Source organism: Capra hircus, chromosome 5 (genome assembly GCF_001704415.2).
Source record: "Capra hircus breed San Clemente chromosome 5, ASM170441v1, whole genome shotgun sequence".
Taxonomy (NCBI): domain Eukaryota; kingdom Metazoa; phylum Chordata; class Mammalia; order Artiodactyla; family Bovidae; genus Capra; species Capra hircus.
This window is the reverse complement of record NC_030812.1, coordinates 46,941,272-46,960,514: the sequence shown is the minus strand read 5'-3', so window position 1 is coordinate 46,960,514 and position 19,243 is coordinate 46,941,272. Positions and strand designations below refer to the sequence as shown.

At 43.1% G+C, this 19,243-nt stretch overlaps 1 protein-coding gene across 1 annotated transcript in view; it reads left to right on the top strand.

Moving 5' to 3' along the window:
- The window catches only part of IRAK3 (interleukin 1 receptor associated kinase 3), a 57,040-nt gene continuing 39,346 nt past the window's right edge, over positions 1,550-19,243 (top strand). The window contains exon 1 of the mRNA XM_018047978.1: positions 1,550-2,619. Within this exon, the coding sequence (XP_017903467.1) occupies positions 2,469-2,619 (151 nt within the window). The 5' untranslated portion in view covers positions 1,550-2,468. The remainder of the gene's footprint in view (positions 2,620-19,243) is intronic.

Sequence of the window (19,243 nt, the reverse complement as noted above, 5' to 3'; positions counted from 1 at the left end):
AGAAGACATATGAAGGAACTGAGAGTCCAGGGTACTAGAGATTATCATCTGTTCTACCTATATTTTAAATCATCAAGGATTAAGAAGAAATTAGCTTTGGAAAAAAACTACAGTAAGCAGGAGCTATCTAGTTGAAAAAGGAGGAGGAGAAATTGAGGTGAGGGAGAGCGGTGGATGATAGCAACAGCGAAGAGTAGTAGTCATACAACCTGATGAAATAAAATTCAAAAGTCAAATGCAGTTTTAAGAAACAGGGAAGGAGCGTGGTCTGATACTAACTGCCAATACTGAAAATAAAAGACATTTCACATAATCTATATCGATTTCCCATAATCCCGCTTTCACGTACAATTCTTGATTCTCTGTAAATTAGACGCTCTGGCAAAGCAGGCCTTGCAGACTGCTTCACTGAGCCACAGTAAATTCCTGGCTCCTTGGCGTATTTGAATTTGGCTCTTCGGTTCCAGCAATTCGAGAGCTACTAGATACTTGACCGCCTCTACTAGCCACTGTTGCTGAGCTTATTCAGGTAATCCCTCAAGGAATATAGGGCTTCTTAAGTGTGTGCAGATTGACAGGAAAACTTTAGCCATTTGAACATTGAAACAAGCGGTACATAAACCCTTGCCCAAATGATATATATTTTTTAATGTTATTTATTTATTTATTACCAATTTTCAAGTATATTTTGTGGAATACTTGAGCTGAGAACGACTTTGAAATTGAGGCAGCTACCAAACGATGGTGCATTATCACTGTTGACCCCTAGAGGGCGTCATTCCCAAAGAGACCAAATCAGAAAGGTTGCAAACAGATGCTGATCTTTTTCAATGGCGGCTTCCGTGGAGGTTCAGTTCAGTTCAGTCGCTCAGTCGTGTCGGACTCTTTGCGACCCCATGAATTGCAGCACGCCAGGCCTCCCTGTCCATCACCAACTCCCGGAGTTCACTCAGCTCCACTGATCTCCAGTAGCATATTGGACACCTACTTACTTGCGGAGTTCCTCATTCAGTATCCTATTACTTTGCCTTTTCATACTGTTCATGGGATTCTCAAGGCAAGAATACTGAATGGTTTGCCATTCCCTTCTCCAGGGGACCACATTCTGTCAGACCTCTCCACCATGACCCACCCTTCTTGGGTTGCCGTGCGGGCATGACTTGGATTCATTGAGTTAGACAAGGCTGTGGTCCTAGTGTGATTAGATTGACTAGTTCTCTGTGAGTATGGTTTCAGTGTGTCTGCCCTCTGATGCCCTCGGTGGAGGTTCAGTGGTAAAGAAATCCTTGGCCAGTGCAGGAGACGCAGGTTGGGAAGATCCCCTGAAGAAGGAAATGGCGACCCACTGCAGTATGCTTGCCTGGGAAATCCAATGGGCAGAGGAGACTGGCGGGCTACAGTTCATGGGGTCACAGAGAATCGGACACGACTTAGCGACTAAACACGAATAAATTTTTCAATGGCCGTCGTCCACTCTTCAGTCCTTCAGGTTGGGATTTTTCTCACCATGTTCCAATGTTCCATGCTCTCTCTCTTTTTTTGTTTTGGCAGTAGCATTCGTATCAAGTCCATGGGGTCGCAAACAGTGGGACACGACTGAGCGACTAAGCACAGCATTCATATCATGCCTGCGGTGGGATATTATAGCAAAAATGGTAGATGACTTCAGAACAATATGTGATTTTACTTAAACTCCTTGTTGAAAGCTAGAGGAAAATTCTGCGAAGCATTTTGAGGAAGGAAAAAGTGGTCGAACAATATTTCATCAGGAAAATCCATGGACAAAAGACTAGTAAAACCAAATAGTTTGGAGAATGGACAACTTCATGAAGAAGATGGCCACAATTTCATCCCACTTCGTTCTCTCTTTTGTTTTTCTGTTGTCTGTATGTCTTTCCCAATAATCATTTCAGACATGCCCATTTATCTAACTTGGGTAAAAGGTCGGAGGAAAATGTGCCAAACGTTTAGAGAGGTTGGTTGTCCTCAGCGGAGTGGGGCTATGAGTGATTATTTTCCGCTTTCAATTTTTGTGGGTTTTTCCAAGTGTTTCCTCAAAGAAGAGGATCAAAAGATATAACTTTGTAAAAAGTCAGCACAGATCATCTCCCAGGTCATCCAGGCCAGGTCGAGGGGATGGCGGACTCTCCATCAGTTCTGCGCTTCTGGTCTTTCTCACCCCTCCCTCTTTTCTTGGTCTCTTCAGTCTCGTCTCAAAGCCGGAGGAACCGAAAGCCAACCAGCAAGGGAGAAGCTGGGACCTGGTGAGCCGCGGCGCACCAGACCGGGCGGCCGCTGGGGCCTCTCCGGGGAGCCGCGCAGTGCGTCACCGGGGGCCCGCCCTCGGCGCGGCCCGGGCTCCGGGCGGGCGGCCTCCTCGGCCGTCGTCGTGCTAGCAGGATTTCCGCGGTTGTGTAACGGCTCCGCATCCCTCCCAGGCGCGGTCCCTGGTCCCCCGCAGCGCAGCCATGGCCTGGACGGCGGGGGCGGCGGGGCGCGGTGGGACCCGCAGGGCGCTCTCGTCGCACACTCTGCTCTTCGACCTGCCGCCAGCGCTGCTGGGCGAGTTCTGCGCGGTCCTGGACAGCTGCGACGGCGCGCTCGGCTGGCGCGGCCTCGGTGAGCGCGGCGGGGGCGGCGGGGCGGCGGCGCGCGCTCGGTCAGACGGGCTGCCCGCGCAGCGGGCCGGCCCTGGGTGCTCAGGGACCGCGAGGCCTCCCAGGCTCTGTTGCGGACATGCCCTTTCCTCATTCGCCCTGGGAGGGACGCAGATACTCCCGAGACCCACCCCAGAGCTCCCCCTTCGTCACAAAAACTTGCGGTGAGATTAAATGAGCGGAGCCCGTGGGGGAAACCAGCCACCCGCGTAAAACCATCTAACGTTTCGCCACGATTCCTGCCTTGCCTGGTTCGGAATATTTTAAAAAGACACGCCTGTGAAATGTCTCTTGTCATTGTAAAGGGACCACCAGAGTGTAATTTTCGTATGAAGATGTGTTTATACCTTTAAAATATTTATCAAGTAGTGTTTTCAATGCACTCCCCTTAATTACATTTCAGGTGAAATGCTAGAGTAAAAAATTATTTGTAACTAACGTGGCTTCCAGCGTTCTTAATTAAATATACTTTGCTTATTTACCCAATATAGTGGAATGAAGGTTTAGGTTAGAGAATGGTTCTTGAATTTAGTAAGTTGCCTCCAAGACTCCATTTTATTCAGACTTTGGAAAGTTAAGCCATGGCCTATGGCCATGCGTTGAGTGTGATCAACAGAAATAATTCAGACAAAAATCTGTAAATACCTGCGTTTATGGTTCGATTTGATATTGCATGATGTCACATTTAATGTTGGTTGAAAATAAACACAAATATGTCAAAACAGTATAGCCTTAATTCTTTGAAATAGCTATCTATTATTCTTACCCCAAATAGCAGAAAACAAAGGAGGAAAAAAGTTTAATTTGTTGTTGATGAATAATATGGTCACACTTTATGAAATGTGGCGTTATTGAGTTTCTAGTTGTATAAAGATTTTCTAGGTATTATAAGCTCTATAATTTTATATTATAGCCCTGCAGTAAAAAATCAGAAAACTCTGATTTCTGGAGACCGTGGACATTTCCAGTATGCATTTGAGAGTTAAGATCCCTCCCACACCATATCTTTTTGAAATGGATGATGGCATGGCAGTTTTTGCATCCCTTGGTTTCCTGGAGTTACCAAATTCGGAAGAGAAAAATGTCTTTAGTTCAGTCCATGGTTAAAGAATGTTAGAGCTGAGCAGGTATCATAAATGAGGGAAGTGGGTTGGTGCAGACCCGCTTGAAACCCAAGGGAAGAACATGTCTCATCTAAAAGAGGCAGTTAGTACTCAGCCCCAGGCCACTGCTCCTTTTCAGGAAGTTCAGCTCAATGTTGCTGAATCTTGTCTCTCCCACTCCTCTCTCTCTTTCTCTCCCTCCTCATGAATCTCAGATATTCATTCGTTATCTGGGTTGTCTCATAAACTCTTCCAATATCCCTGTCGGGCAGGTGCTATCATCAGTGTTTGAACAACTGAGGAAACTGGTGCAAGTTGGTTAAGTAACTAGTCCAAGCCAACAAAGTCCAAAGCCAGAAAGTGCAGAGCAAGAATTTGAAGCAGAGTATACAGAAAGGATAAAGTGTATGAGGACTCTTTATACTCTCTTCTGAATTTTTCTGTAAATTTAAAACTGTTCTAAACAATAAGGTCTATTTGAAATTAAAAAGAAATAAGACATGTAGACCTTGGAGTTTGATAACCTACAACTTCCCTCTATGACTTCCTCAGGGTCACAAATATTACTGTGTTCTTTCAGCTGCATCTCACAGCCTCCCTAAAGTACAGCCACTTCTGCCATGAAAGAACCACTCAGTGAGCCATTTCAAACACATAGCCCTATTTTCCTAGCAGTGGAAATAAACGAAGACCACCCAAATGAGAACAAGCAAAGGCTATTTATTCAAAGCAAGGGAGTCAGCCCCCATCGCTTGCATTTGACCGAGAGGCAAAGGCAAGCAGAGAAGTGGAAAAAGTATAGCTCCAAAAGAGAAGGCTTCAGGTATGCCCCGAATGGAGGCTGTTGGCATGGGGAAGCTGCACATAGGCCACTAGAAGTGGGACATTATGTGTGATAAGGGTTCATATTTGGCTTTCTCCAGTTGACTGTAAGTTGGAATTAGGGGCAAAAATTAGGAAAGCTGTCAGCTATTAATGAAGCCCTGGCCATTTGGGGCCAATTGCTGTAAGGGTTATTGTTTGGTTTCCTGGACTAGTTGCTACTGATAGTAGTTTGACCTCCCAGACTGGTTACTCTAGATAGAACACTGGCTTCCTGGGCTAGCTGATGCACGTTGTAGGTCAGGGTTCTGTTTTATAGGTAGCCTAACCATTGTTCCTTTGTAAATTTGTTCTCTCCTAGGGGGAGACTGTAAACTGTTATAGCTATAATTCATTGTGCAGGGGGCTGTGCCCCTGACTGCCTGGACCATATTCTGAAATGAGACCAGGCATGGACCAGCTACTTCATGAATTGTTGGCTCAGCAGAAAAGGAAGGCTGGATTGGTTCCTGGCTGTTGAGGGCAACTGCCCGTGTTCAATAGACCAAGTTTCCCCGCTGGCACAGTGAAAGTAAGAAGTAAGGAGAGAGCTGCAGGGAGGGGAGACTTGACTTTGGAGGGCAGAGGGGAGAATGTCGGAGGACTGACTCAAGGAGATGGCTTCTATTATATATATAATTTAATTTATTTATTAATTTATTTTTGGCTGTGCAGAGTCTTCGTGGCTGCCAGGCTTTTCTCTAGTTGCGGCGAGTAGGGGCTACTCTCTAGGTGTGGTGTGCTGGCTGCTCTTGCTGCAGATCGCAGGCTCAACAGATCGTGGGCTTCAGTAGGTGCCGCGCGTGGCTCACTAGTTGTGGCTCCCACGCTCCTGGATAAGGGATTGAACCCGTGTCTCCTGCATCTGCAGGCAGATTCTCTACCGCCGAGCCTCCAGGGAAGCCCCGAGGAGACAGTATCTTTTATGCTCAGGACAGCTGAAAGCCTGAGGATGCAGAGGGTCCAAAATTCCATATAGAAAACAACTGTAATAGAGATAGGCAAGAGAAGAGAAAAGCAAAAGGGAAGATTAACTGAACTAAGTGTTGGTTCTCACTGGAACTGATCATGTTTGTTGATGATGGTGAATATCAAGCTGTATTTACAAAGGCAGTTCCAACAAAGGCAGATCTTATGGTGGCCTATATGATATGATCAGTGTTTACTGATAAGGTAGACTGGACGTTGACAAATGGGAATCACTTGCAAAGTCTTTCAAAGCTGCAGATGCCCAGGTTCCACCCCTGCATAGGTCCAGCTTCTTTCTGTTTTCTGCCAAGCCCCAGGGTGAATCTGATGCACAGTCTGGTTTGGGAGTCATTTGCTTAGGCCAAATTCTCTTCTTTAATAGTATCTTAATATAGCAGTTATTTTACTGTAGTCTTTCACTACTCCACTTAATTCTTTCATTTTTAAACACATCCTGCACATTAATCTTTAAATCACTTCTACTTCATTGTTATTAAAATAGTGTAATCACAAGATAATTTATTCTGGCTGATGTTGATGATGTTATGGCTTTGTAATGAAAGTAGGAACCCAATTTAGAAAATGCAAAAAAAAATGCCATTTATCATATACTACTCAAAGACATCATAACATATATGCAGAGCCTCTGGTGACAACTGATTTCATTACATTACATGGAACTAGTGTTTAAATTGTTTGGAGCAGCTTACTTTGTAAAACCTCTCAACACTTATGGTACAATGAGAGAAACTCTTCTTTCTTACAGATACTATGTAATAGGTTATATTCAACTTTCTTCCTCTCAACAAAGGAAAGAAAATTCCCACAGAAATCATCATTAATCTGTTTAAAACAAATTAACTGTAAAATCACATTAAATGTGCATTTGAATATTTAGTAAAGATTTAAAGCAATAATATGATACTAATAGTTGCCACCGTCTATTGAGTGCTTGTGCACGCATATTCAGTTGACTACTCAGTCATGTTGGACTCTTTGTGACACCGTGGACTATAGCCTGCCATGCTCCTCTGTCAATGGGATTTTTCCAGGCAAGAATACTAGGAGTGGGTTGCCCATTGCCTATCCTAGAGGCAATTCCTGACTCAGGAATTCTTTTCCGCTGAGCCACCTGGGAAGCCCCTATTGAGTGCTTACTATCTGCCAGAGACTCTGTGCTAAGCACTTTCCCTGATTATTTCATTATTTATCACAAAAGCCCTCAGTTACTCGTATCTGAGAGGTATCATCCAGGTACTCATCCTATTTCCACTTTATAGACAGGACAACGGACTCAGAGAATTTAGGTAATTTACCTCAAATCAGGGATTTCCCAGGTGGCCCTAGTGGTAAAGAACCCTCCTGCCAGTGCAAAAGATGTAAGAGACACAAGTTCAATCCCTGGTTCAGAAGATCCCCTGGAGAAGGAAACGGCAACCCACTCCAGTATTCTTGCCTAGAAAATCTCGTGGACAGAGGACCCTGGTGGGCAATAGTCCATGCCATCCGCAAAGAGTCAGACATGACTGAAACGACTTAGCATGTACCTCAAATCATAGTCTAATGAGTTGCAGACTAGGATTCTAACCAGATGGTCAGATTCTAGAGTTTATGTTGTTTTTATTTAATTTTAAATAGACTTTATTGCTTAGAGCAATTTTGAGTTTACAGAAAAATTTAGAAGATAGCACAAAGAGTCCTCATATACTCTGTCCTTCCCATATACTCTGCACCCAGTTTCCCCTGTTATTAGCATCTGACATAAGTATGGTACATTTGTTCCACTATTGATACACTATTATTAAATTGCATTCATACTTTATTCAGATTTCCTTCGTTTTTACCTAAAGTCTGTTCTGTTTTCCAGAATCCCACCCAGTATATCACATTTCATTTGGTTATCGTGTATCCTTTGGAGGCTTTTGGCAGTGATAATTTTTCTGACTTTTCTAGTTTTTGATGACCTTGACAGTTTTGAGGAGTACTGGTCACTACTGATCAGCACTGGTCTACTGTTTTGAAGAATGTCCCTCAACTAAGATTTGTCTGATACTGTTCTCATGACTAGACTGAGATTGTGGATTTCGGGGAAGGGCAGACCACAAGAGATAGAGTGCCCTTTTTATTACATCATATCAGGGGAGCACACTGTTTACAGGACTAATCCCTGTGGATGTTAACCATGGCTGGAGTAGAGTCTGTCAGGTTTTGACACTGTGAAACCACCTGCCCCACCCCCTTTCCATGTTATGCTCTTTGGAAGGAAGTCACTGTGGGGCCCAACTTAAGAAATAAGAGTTAAGCTTCCCCTCCCTGAAGGTGGAGTAGAACCCATGTTCTTTGCCCACTATGTCATTTCTCACATCTTACAGTGTTCTGTCTAGATCAGACTTTTAAGTTGCTACCTCTTTCTCTGTTCCCCTTTATGTAAAATTCCTCAAAAGGGCGCTTTATACTCCAGTTTCTCCATCCTCCCTTAAACCTGCTCCAGTCAGGTCTTCTCCCCACTGCCCCACTGCTCCATTGAGGTTCCCCTTGTCCAAGGTCACTGTGGCTAAATCCAACAGTCAGTTCTCAGTGTTCGTCTTACTTGACACATTTGATCACTCCTTGCTCTTGAAAGCTTTGCTTCTAGAACGCTACATTCTCTTCCTTCTCTTCTTACCTAGTATGCTCTGTCCTGATCTCTTAGGATACCACTGGGATCAGTCCATGGGCCTCTTCTCTGCTGTTTATCTATCCTACCCACTGTCTTTGTCAGTACCATCTATGTGCTGATAGCTCCCAGATCTCTTGCCCGGGTCTCTGTCTTAAACATCAGCACCATCCATCTACTTGCCTACTTGACAGTCTTCACCACAACAGTCCAGAAGTGTTCCACTCCTTCAGAGTTTTTCCCCGTCTCAGTGGCAACCCCATCCTTCATTTGTTCTGGCCAAAAGTTTAGTCTCCTGTGACTTCTTGCTTTCTCTCACAAACCACTTCCTGTCTCTCAGTAAATGCCATTGACTCTGCCTTCAGAATCTATCTAATTATCTGACCACTTCTTATTATCTCTGCCACCACAGCCATCCTGGGCCAAACCACCATCAGATCTCACCTGGATAATTCAGCAGTTTCCTAATTGGGCTCCTAGTCAGTCACCCTGCCTCACCTCGAGTTCCTTTCTTTATTTCTTTTTAAAAATCGATTAATTATTTACTTATTTTTGGCTGTGCTACGTTTCTAGAGTTGCGGCAAGTGGGAACTGCTCTTGGCTGTGGTGCTCCAGCTTCTCGTTGCGGTGGCTTCTTTTGTTGCAGAGCATAGGTTCTAGGTGCCTGGGCTTCAGTCATTGCAGCTTGCAAGCTCAGCTCATGGACTGTAGAACATAGGCTTCAGTAGTTGTGGCATGTGGGCTTAGCTGCTCCAAGGTATGTGGAATCTTTCCAGATCAGGGATCAAACCTGCATCGGCAGGATCAAAGTCCCCTGCCTTGGCAGGTGGATTCTTATCCACTGTGCCACCAGGGAAGCCCCTTGAGTTTTTTTTCAACACGGCAGCCAGTAAGCCTGTTAAACATGTGAACTATCTTATGTGTGTGTGTGTGCGTGCGCTAAGTCACTTCAGTCATGACTGACTTTTTATGACCCTATGGACTGTAGCCCACCAGGCTCCTCAGTCCATGGAATTTTCCAGGCAAGAATACTGGAGTGGGTTGCCATGCCCTCCTCCAGGGGATCTTCCTGGCCCAGGGATCGAACCTGCGTATCCTATGGCTCCTGCAGGAAGCCTAAAGTGTCTTATACCATTATCCTATTAAGAACCTTCCAGTAGCTTCCCGTCTCATGCTAAGCTTCCCTTAGCATGCATGCATGCTAAGTTGCTTTAGTGGTGTCCAACTCTGTGCGACCCTATGGACTGTAGCCTGCTAGCTTCCCTGTCCATGGGATTTTCCAGGCAAGAATACTGGAGTGGGTTGCCATGCCCTCCTCCAGGGGATCTTCCCAACCCAGAGACTGAATCCACATCTCAAATGTCTCCTCCATTGGCAGGCAAGTTCTTTACCACTAGTGCCACCTGGGAAGTCCCATCTCACAGTAAACACCAAAGCCCTACATTGCTTTTCTCATTTCCTTCTTCTTAATTGCTCAACTCCAAATTAATTGGCCTCCATGGACATTCAAGGAATTTTTTTCCTATAGGTAACCTTGAGTCTTCCTTCTTCACATCCTTCATGGATTTTGATGAACTATTATGTACCCTGACTATGCTTTTAAAATTCATACATGCTCCTTTATGCTCCTTTGCTAAGTCACTTCAGTCATGTCTGACTCTGTGCAACCTCATAGATGACAGCCCAACAGGCTCCCCCATCCCTGGAACTCTCCAGGCAAGAACACTGGAGTGGGTTGCCATTTCCTTCTCCAAAGCATGAAACTGAAAAGTGAAAGTGCTGTTTTTCTCTATATCACTTATCATTCCTTGTATACTTTATATATATGCATATACATACATATATTTCTTTGTTTATTGTCCATCTAGAAATAAGCTTTATGAGGGCAGGGATTTTTTGTTTGCTTTGTTTCCTGCTTACTTCTCGAGCATCTAATATTGTACCTGGTATAGAGAAGACATTTCAGTAAATATCTGTTGATTGAATGAATTAAAGAATGTCTGTTAAATATCGAAAACCTTGTTGGGCAGAATCTTAAACAAAGCATTATACTAGATACAATGTCATGGTCCCTGCTTGTAAGGATTTTCCAGTTTAACATAGGCAACAGACCAATATAGATCTATAAATTTTAACAAGAAGGAAGTATAGGAAAATCATACTGATCATTACCTGAGTGTGGAAGGATACAGCTTCTGAGTTCCAGACAGAAACACTGCTGTTGAAGGTGAAATGTTCTTCAGTTATCTCCCCAAAGTCATTAATGTTAGATCCTTTCCTGGGTCAGGGATTGAGAGATCAGGACAGATGGAAGGATCCCTCATGCATAGGCCTTCCCATTTATGAAATATGAGTCCTACTCAGGTAGGAAATAAAAAGTACACATAAGCTTAAGTATGGACAAGTATTGTTTCTTGTAAAATGTATGAGTTAGTGGGTGTTAATGCTATGGTCTGGTAAGGGGAGTCAAGCTCGCTTCATGCTTTTGAGTTTTGTTTTGCTTTTGGGAGGAATTAAAAGTATCATTTCAATCTTAAAGTTTTGTTTTTTTTTTTTTTTGCCTAATTTGTTTGTGTGCTAGACTAGACTAGACTAGACTAGACTATTCGCTCAGTCGTGTCCGACTCTTTGAGACTCCGTGGACTGTAGCCCACCAGGCTCTTCCATCCATGGGATCCTCCAGGCAAGAATACTGGAGTGGGTTGCCATTTCCTTCTCCAATTTGTTTGTGTGCTAGTGGGAAAAAAAAGAAAAAAGACATCTTTTCCTTTTCCCATTTTGTTATCTCAAAACAAACTTTGCAAGAATGTAGATAATTTCCTAGGGGTTTTGGCATGTGGTTATATGCAAATACAAAGATTCCAAATAGGGTATGTTGCATTATTCTAAAAAACCCCTTCAGAGACATATTTGCATGTGGAGAGTGATTTCTGCAGCTGAATTCCCCAGCGGTTAGCACTCCTAGATAGTTCTGCCCTTTCAAAACAGAGGCCCGACGGCCTTTGAGCACTGAATAATAATTATCTTCAGATTAATTTCTTTCTGGACTTCTCAGGTACTTTTTGGCTTATATTATGCCAAGATGACTTTCAACCAAAAAAAAAAAAATGCCTTGCAAAAAATGATTTAAAACAGTGTTTAACTACAGCATATTTTTCCAAATATATCTTTTTATTTAGAATGCTTTTCACTTTCACAACACTGTGGTCATTGAGAAATTCACTCTTCATTTAGGACTGTTTAAATAAATAAATTTCTATGTTCTGGAACAAGTAAGGAAGGACTAGAGAAGACTTTGCGTATTGAAGAACATAACAGGAATCAAGAATTTGTATTCTTGGGTACATGTATATGTACGTCTGAGTCCCTTCGCTTTTTTACCTGAAACTATTACAACATCATTAATCGGCTATGAAAAAGTGTAGCTGTTCAGTTGTCCAGCTCTTGGAGACCCCATGGACTGTAGTAGCCTGACAGGCTCCTCTGTCTATGGAATTCTCGAGCCAAGAGTACCAGAGTGGGTTGCCATTCCCTTCTCCAGGTAGTCTTCCCCACCCACAGATTGAATTTAGGTTGCCTGCATTGCAGGCAGATTCTTTGCCACCTGAGCCACCAGGGAGTCAGTCCCCTCTAGAAAATAAAAAGGTTTTAAAGAAATAAATTAATTAAAGAATTTGCATTCCTGTCACATCAAATTAATGTTGTCTTGCAGAATTTGATTTAAATGAATTATGCATTTTATGGATGCTAATAATATTCTTTTAGTAGTGTTTCTATTCCCAATGTGTCATCACTGGAGAAAAGCTATTAAGGTTATGCCATGAATCACCACTTACAGAAAGAGAATACATTTCATTTCCAGTCCTGGAAGCAACCCATGCTTTCAGGATTCACTGAGCTGGGTCAGTTTCAACACTGTCAACTATTTATTGTTAGAAAAACACCTTTAGCTTTCCTTAGACTTAATGCAAACTCAGAAACCTTTGCCCCAGGTCAGTGTTAGGGAACTGTAAGAACCTCAGCGCATTTGGCATCTGTTCATTCACCCTCCAGCTAAATATCAACTCAGGGAATCATGGCCTCTTGCACTTTTAAAAAGGAAATTCAGAAATTAACGGAAAGCAAAATGGGTAATAGAATTATGTGGGAAAGCTGACATGCCCTGGAACTTGAAAAGTTAACTCCAGATTTCCTTAATAGTTATAAACTGTTGCTTTCCTACTGTGCGAATTGTGAGCTATAAAAAGTTTATACCTTTTTATGTGCAAATACTGTCTATGAGACTCCTGCTGCTATTGCCACCAGATGGGTCTTCTGAAAACTAAAGCTTTCATCTCCTCATCACCTCCTCAGGAATCTTAGATTTGTCCCATTTACTTTCAGGATAAAGTTTTAAGTTACGCCTACACTCAGGGCCTCTGTCTGTCATTTAGCAAATATGCCCTGGACGTGGACTATGTACTAAGCACATTCCCACGAAGGTAATATGGACTTCATTGAGCTTACTCACCCCGTCTTTAACGTGAACCATCTCCTGCAAGCATACTGGTCTCCTCTTGGCCCCTCATGTCCTTTTCTTCATTTCTGGAGCAGTTCTCCATCTGCGAGGCCTTAATCCCCCAACTGTTGCAAAGTGAGCTGATGTCCCATGACCTCCTGCTTCTTCCTTCCCTGGCTGTGGCAGCCAGCATGGGCATCTTCTTTCTTCACCCCTGAGAAGTTGTGTGTAGGTCTTATCTCACACAGTTGAAGTGGAAAGAGAACTGTTTTATTAAGGAAAAAATAAAGTCCTGCTGTATGGTATATAAATAATGTTAATTTTTATGGTACCTTAGAGGCTTCCCTGTGGCTCAGTCAGTAAGGAGACTGCCTGCAATGCAGCAGACCTGGGTTCAATCCCTGGGCCAGGAAGATCCCCTGGAAAAGAAAATACTCCAGTATTCTTGCCTGGAGAATCCCATGGACAGAGGAGCCTGGTGGGCTACAGTCCATGGGGGTCATAAGGGTCAGACAATGACAGGGACTAAACCACACTTGGTGCATTATGCCTGATTCCTATGAATGTTAGCCAGTTGATTTACTAATAGACAAAGTGGAAATCTAAACTTTTCTTTTGCTGAAATTTGATATTTAGCATTCCCTTTTTGGAATGTTAATTTGGAGACTGGGAAGTGTTTTAAAGACTGAAAGTGTTTTAAAGTCCGTGCTTATATAAGGCAGGCCGGGGACTTCCTGGTGGTCCAGAGGCTAAGTTTCCGTGCTCCCAAAGCAGAGGACTGGGGTTCGATCCCTGGCCTGGGAGCTAGATCCCCTGTGCCACAGCTAAGAGTTTGCATCCCACATGCAGTGAAGACTGATGATCCTGCTACAGTTAAGATTACGTGTAGCCAAATGAATACATAAAAATAATTTTTTAAAAATCAGCAGGCCAGTGAAGAACAACCAACTGTGGTATCTGTTTTTTGGGAGGGACTGTTTGTCAAAGGACATTAACTGATGAGAAATTTGAGATTGCTCAATGAGGCTGTGACTTGTCTGGAGTTGAACTGTAGGTTGGTGGCAGATCCGTCACTCAACCCACGTGTTCCTACATATATTCACTGGGCTACAATGATGTCTGAACTGGTGACTTTTCTCATTAAAAGAGAGTATAGCCCATGGGGCTCAGAGGTCATTCTTTGGTCTTGTTTTCAGATTGGAACTTGAGTGATTTTTTTTTTTTTTTTCTCTCCAGGGTAGTATACTCTATCCAGTTATCCCTTAAGAATTGGCGTCTCTTTAGAAATACTAAATCTAATACTAATTTTAATCTTGACTCAGGCTCTGGAAACCGCTCCTCAAGGGAGCCCATGGTGCCCCATCTTCAGTTAGGGACCTGTCTTCATGCTCCATGCACACTCGCTATGTGCAGTTGCTGCACTGCTGACAGTCAGTAGATGCTCACCAGATGTTTGGATGACACTGATTTGTGGTATTACTTCTAGGAACTTTTAGAAAGAGTTGAAGTGTTCATGTGATGAGTGAGTTGTGAGATGTGAGAGTTGGACCATAAAGAAGGCTGAGCACCAAAGAATCAATGCTTTCTAATTGTGATACTGGAGAAGACTGTTGAGAGTCCCTTGGACAGTGAGGAGATCAAACTAGTCAGTCCTATAGGAAATCAACCTGAATATTCACTGGAAAGACTGATGCTGAAGCTGAAGCTCCAGTACTTTGGCCACGTGATGAACTGACTCATTGGAAAAGACCCTGATGCTGGAAGGATTGAGGGCAAGAGGAGAGGGGGCTACAGAGGATGAGATGGCTGGTTGGCATCACTGACTCAATGGACATGAGTCTGAGCAAACTCCAGGAGACAGTGAAGCACAGGGAAGCCTGTGTGCTGCAGTCCATGGGGTTACAAAGAGTCGGACACAACTGAGTGACTGAACCACAAATGTTCATAAAATTGTGTCTCAATCAGATAGACAAATGACATCATCTAAAAACACATTAAAATAGAGTTAGCATGTCTTGCCAAATAGTTTGCTTTGAAGATACCTTTCTATTTTTTTTAGTGATATTTTGTCTCAAACTTTTATTGGCATTTGGATAGTCCCTGCTTCTCCATGAGACATCATCTGTTCAAAGAGATGTGAAGGGAAGATGTTCTTGCCAGAACCTAAAATATGGAAGAAGGGCAAGACGTTCTAACTAAATGAATGATGTTAGATATTTTGTAGTAACTCTTCCTCTCCCACCCCACCACTTAAGCCGAAGAATGCATGCATTCAGAGTGAATGTTTCAACTTTATCTTCCTTTGTTTGATTGTACTCACTTCCTTTCACTCATTTCGGGTGTAAGATGTGACCGAAATAAAACATTCAAGATAAGAACTTTGTATGTTATTAGTTGGGTTAGTCTAAATTATACTGCAGTTAAAAAAAAAAAAAAGGCACAGCAGCTAAATCTCAGTGGTTAACCTAAGAGAGGGAGAAGGCAATGGCAGCCCACTCCAGTACTCTTGCCTGGAAAATCCCATGGACGGAGGAGCCTGGTAGGCTGCAGTCCATGGGATCGCTAAGAGTCGGACACGACATTAGCGACTTCACTGTGACTTTTTCCCTTTCATGCACTGGAGAAGGAAATGGCAACCCACTCGAGGGTTCTTGCCTGGAGAATCCCAGGGATGGGGGAGCCTGGTGGGCTACCGTCTATAGGGTTGCACAGAGTCGGACACGACTGAAGCGACTTAGCAGCAGCAACCTAAGAGAAGCTTCCTGTTTGCTTGTGGGAAGAGCACTGAGAGTCCAGGACAGCCAGTGTCCATTGTGGCAGTGCAGCATCTCAGGGAACTCCTTTCTTGGCATGTGCTTCTACCGTTGCTGCGGCAGGGCTGGGAGCCTGGAGAATTGCACCCTGGCTCTTCAGTGCTTCTGGCTGGAAGAGACACACAGGCATAACCACCAACCTAGAGCAGGAAACTCTTGTCCTCTGATGAGACTGAAGCTGGAAGTACTGGTGGGCACTAGGGCTATCTACCAGATCTGCTTTGTTTTCTCAGAAAGAGGGATAGCAGTGGTATCATTTAGGGCTTCCCACGTGGCACTAGTGGTAACAAACCAGCCTGCCAAAGCAGGAGGCATAAGAGACGCTGGGTCAGGAGGACCCCTGGAGGAGGGGGTGGCAACCCACTCCAGTATTCTCGCCTGGAGAATCTCGTGGACAGAAGAGCCTGGTGGGCTACAGTCCATGGGGTCCCAAGGAGTCAGACACAACTGAGGTGACTTAGCACAGCACAGTGGTATCATATTGTGATCTCTTTCAACTTTCAGGATTTGCTTATAATCTCAGCAGAAACATAAAACCGAAGGAAATTAACAGTCCCGCAAACCCGTGTCGGACTGAAAACATGGGGGAGGGATGCCATAGTACACAGAAGATATTTACCTTTCTGATGTCTTGATTCAAATACTGTAACTGGTGTTTAGTCAGTTCAGTTCAGTCGCTCAGTTGTGTCCAACTCTTTGCGACCCCATAGTTCCTTAAGAAATTTTTAAAACCTGTGGAGTCTGAAGCAGACTGAAAACAAAGATAGTCACCTCGGGCTTACTGCTCTGCTCAGAGCTGAGAGCCTGTTCACCTTTTAAAAGGACATCAGCCTTTGGAGAACATCTTTGGTGGCTGAGTCCTTCAGTGAGGTTGCCTCTGTTACTACTGGAGGGCAGCTTCCAAATTTGCGTGTGTCAGAGGGAGAGGGGGCTGATTCCCACTGCCAGTTATGGTGAGGTGTTGGGGTTCCCCATGAGCACTTTCAGGTGGCAGTTGGGTTTTGACCTATAGACCTGTATCTGACTTCCTGGAGTTTTAAGACTCTCTGGAGGATAAAGGTATGAAGGGTTGCTGCCATTACCATCACTGGCCATAAAACACATTGTTCATTTCAGTACTCAAGATGGTTGGACTAACCCGTGAGTACTGTCCCAGGGACGAGAAAACTACCTTTCCACCTGTCATTTGCTTGATTTCCCCACTCCTTTGCCTTAAAATACACTTTAAAATTTGGAATTTATGTGGAAAGTTTGTATAATTTTTTACCCAAAGAATCCTCTTATCTCACAGTGCCATAAAAAGTCATACTAAATCAACTATAGTCCAATAAAACTTTCTTAAAAAGTCATATACTTTCATTTAAGATATTTATATGGGACCCTAAAAAAGTCATAGAGACTGTTTTAGAGTAATTAAAATCCTATTATCCACCAGAACATATTTCCCTGACCCTACTCAGACCCTACCCAGATAATAACTTTTAATTGTTCAAACATGTTCAGCAAGACAATCTAGAATAAAAATTTAGAACAGTATTTCATAAAAGTTTCAACAAATGAATCAAACTAGTGATATATTATCAGTGACCACACTGAAGAAAATGAGAAAGAAAAGAACTAACCTAAGTAACCTTGGAAAACACGCTCTTCCCGGAATAGTCAAGCTGAGGACAAAAGCAAGTGTACACAAATGCTGTAATTTGGTTAGCTAATCTGTTCTTCACGGGGATTTGGGTTAGCCATTCTGAAAGTACTTTATGTACATAGTAGAAGGGAAGAAACAAGCAAATATATTGTAGATAACGAGAGCAGTTTCTTACTGTGTGAGAATGAAAACTAGACATGAGACGGGACTAAAATGCGCCAAATGGTATTGACTTGGATCAAAGGAATCAGTAGAAAATCGTGGCTTTTCATATGTGTACTGATAGAAAAATACAGATGTATGGGGGAGAGAACCTACATGTATGTGTTTCCCAGCTCTGTTTGCTTGGAGGACCTCAGTTCAGTTCAGTTCAGTCGCTCAGTCGTGTCCGACTCTTTGCGACGCCATGAACTGCAGCACACCAGGCCTCCCTGTCCATCACCAACTCCCGGAGTCCACCCAAACCCATGTCCATTGAGTTGGCGATGCCATCCAACTATCTTATCCTCTGTTGTCCCCTTCTCCTGCCCTCAATCTTTCCCAGCATCAGGGTCTTTTCTGATGAGTCAGCTCTTCGCATCAGCTGGCCAAAGTATTGGAGTTTCAGCTTCAACATCAGTCCTTCCAATGAACACCCAGGACTGATCTCCTTTAGGATGGACTGGTTGGATCTCCTTGCAGTCCAACGGACTCTCAAGCGTCTTCTCCAACACCACAGTTCAAAAGCATCAATTCTTTGGTGCTCAGCTTTCTTTAGAGTCCAACTCTCACAGCCATACATGACTACTGGAAAAACCATAGCCCTGACTAGACGGACCTTTGTTGACAAAGTAATGTCTCTCCTTTTTAATATGCTGTCTAGGTTGGTCATAACTTTCCTAGCAACAGGGAATACCTCTAGCATCTAGTTATTGCTTTCTAAATACCATTATCCAAGAAAAGGAACTGGGACTCTTGGGAAGAGTAATTATCTTGAAGACTGGAGGAGAAAAAATGCAGAATGAACCTGGAGCAACTTGTATAGTCAGAAAATAAGGAACTGTTCCCAAAATGACAGGGCTTGTCAGAAGAATGCAGAAGCCAAACTGAATGGACAAAGCTGGAGCAATTTTAGCAGCAAAATAAATAATGATAGTATTGGATTTTAACTTGTAGAATAAAGTAAATATTCATGAGTCCACACTGATAATTACCTAAATAAATGGGGAAGAAGAGAACACTTTCTTACAGAATTACCAGTTAATGAACATAGATGGAAAAGCATGAAATAGAAGAAGACCATTAAGCAAATCTTGCAGTAATGATTATGATTAATAAGAACCACTGATAGTTGCAAATATTTGTAGGCAAAATCTGAGAAGCAAGATATTTCCATAGTCTCCAGTATGTCCCCCAACATAGTTATTAGTTTAAAATAATAATAATTTTATAGTGGAAAAACCTGAGACACTACCTTAGCCAGCGGATCAAGATTAATATAAGCAGTAATAAGACATGGGGATCACGAATCTCTTGATATTATGCACAGAGAAGGATACAAGTATTTCACTGTCTGAAAAACAAGGCAAGATTGAGGAACATCAGATTAATGGAAATTAAGGAGATATAACGAGTAATTGAAATGTGAGAAACTGGATAGGATCTTAGAACAGAAAAAAGGCATCAATAGAAAAATGGGTGAAATTAGAATGAGGTTTGCAGCTTAGGCTTCCCTTGTGGCTCAGCTGGTAAAGAATCTGCTGCAATGTGGGAGACCTGGTTTCGATCCCTGGGTTGGGAAGATCCTCTGGAGAAGGGAAAGGCTACCCACGCCAGTATTCTGGGCTGGAGAATTCCATGGACTGTATAGTCCATGGGGTCGCAAAGAGTTGGACATAATTGAGTGACTTTTCATTTTCACTTGCAGCTTAGTAACCACTGGGTCTAATCATTGTACTGTGGTTATGTAAGCTCTTAACATTAGGGGAAGTTAAAGGAGTACATGCTAAAATTAGTTCAAAACGAAAATGTAAATAAAAGGTAATAAAATATACCAAGGACT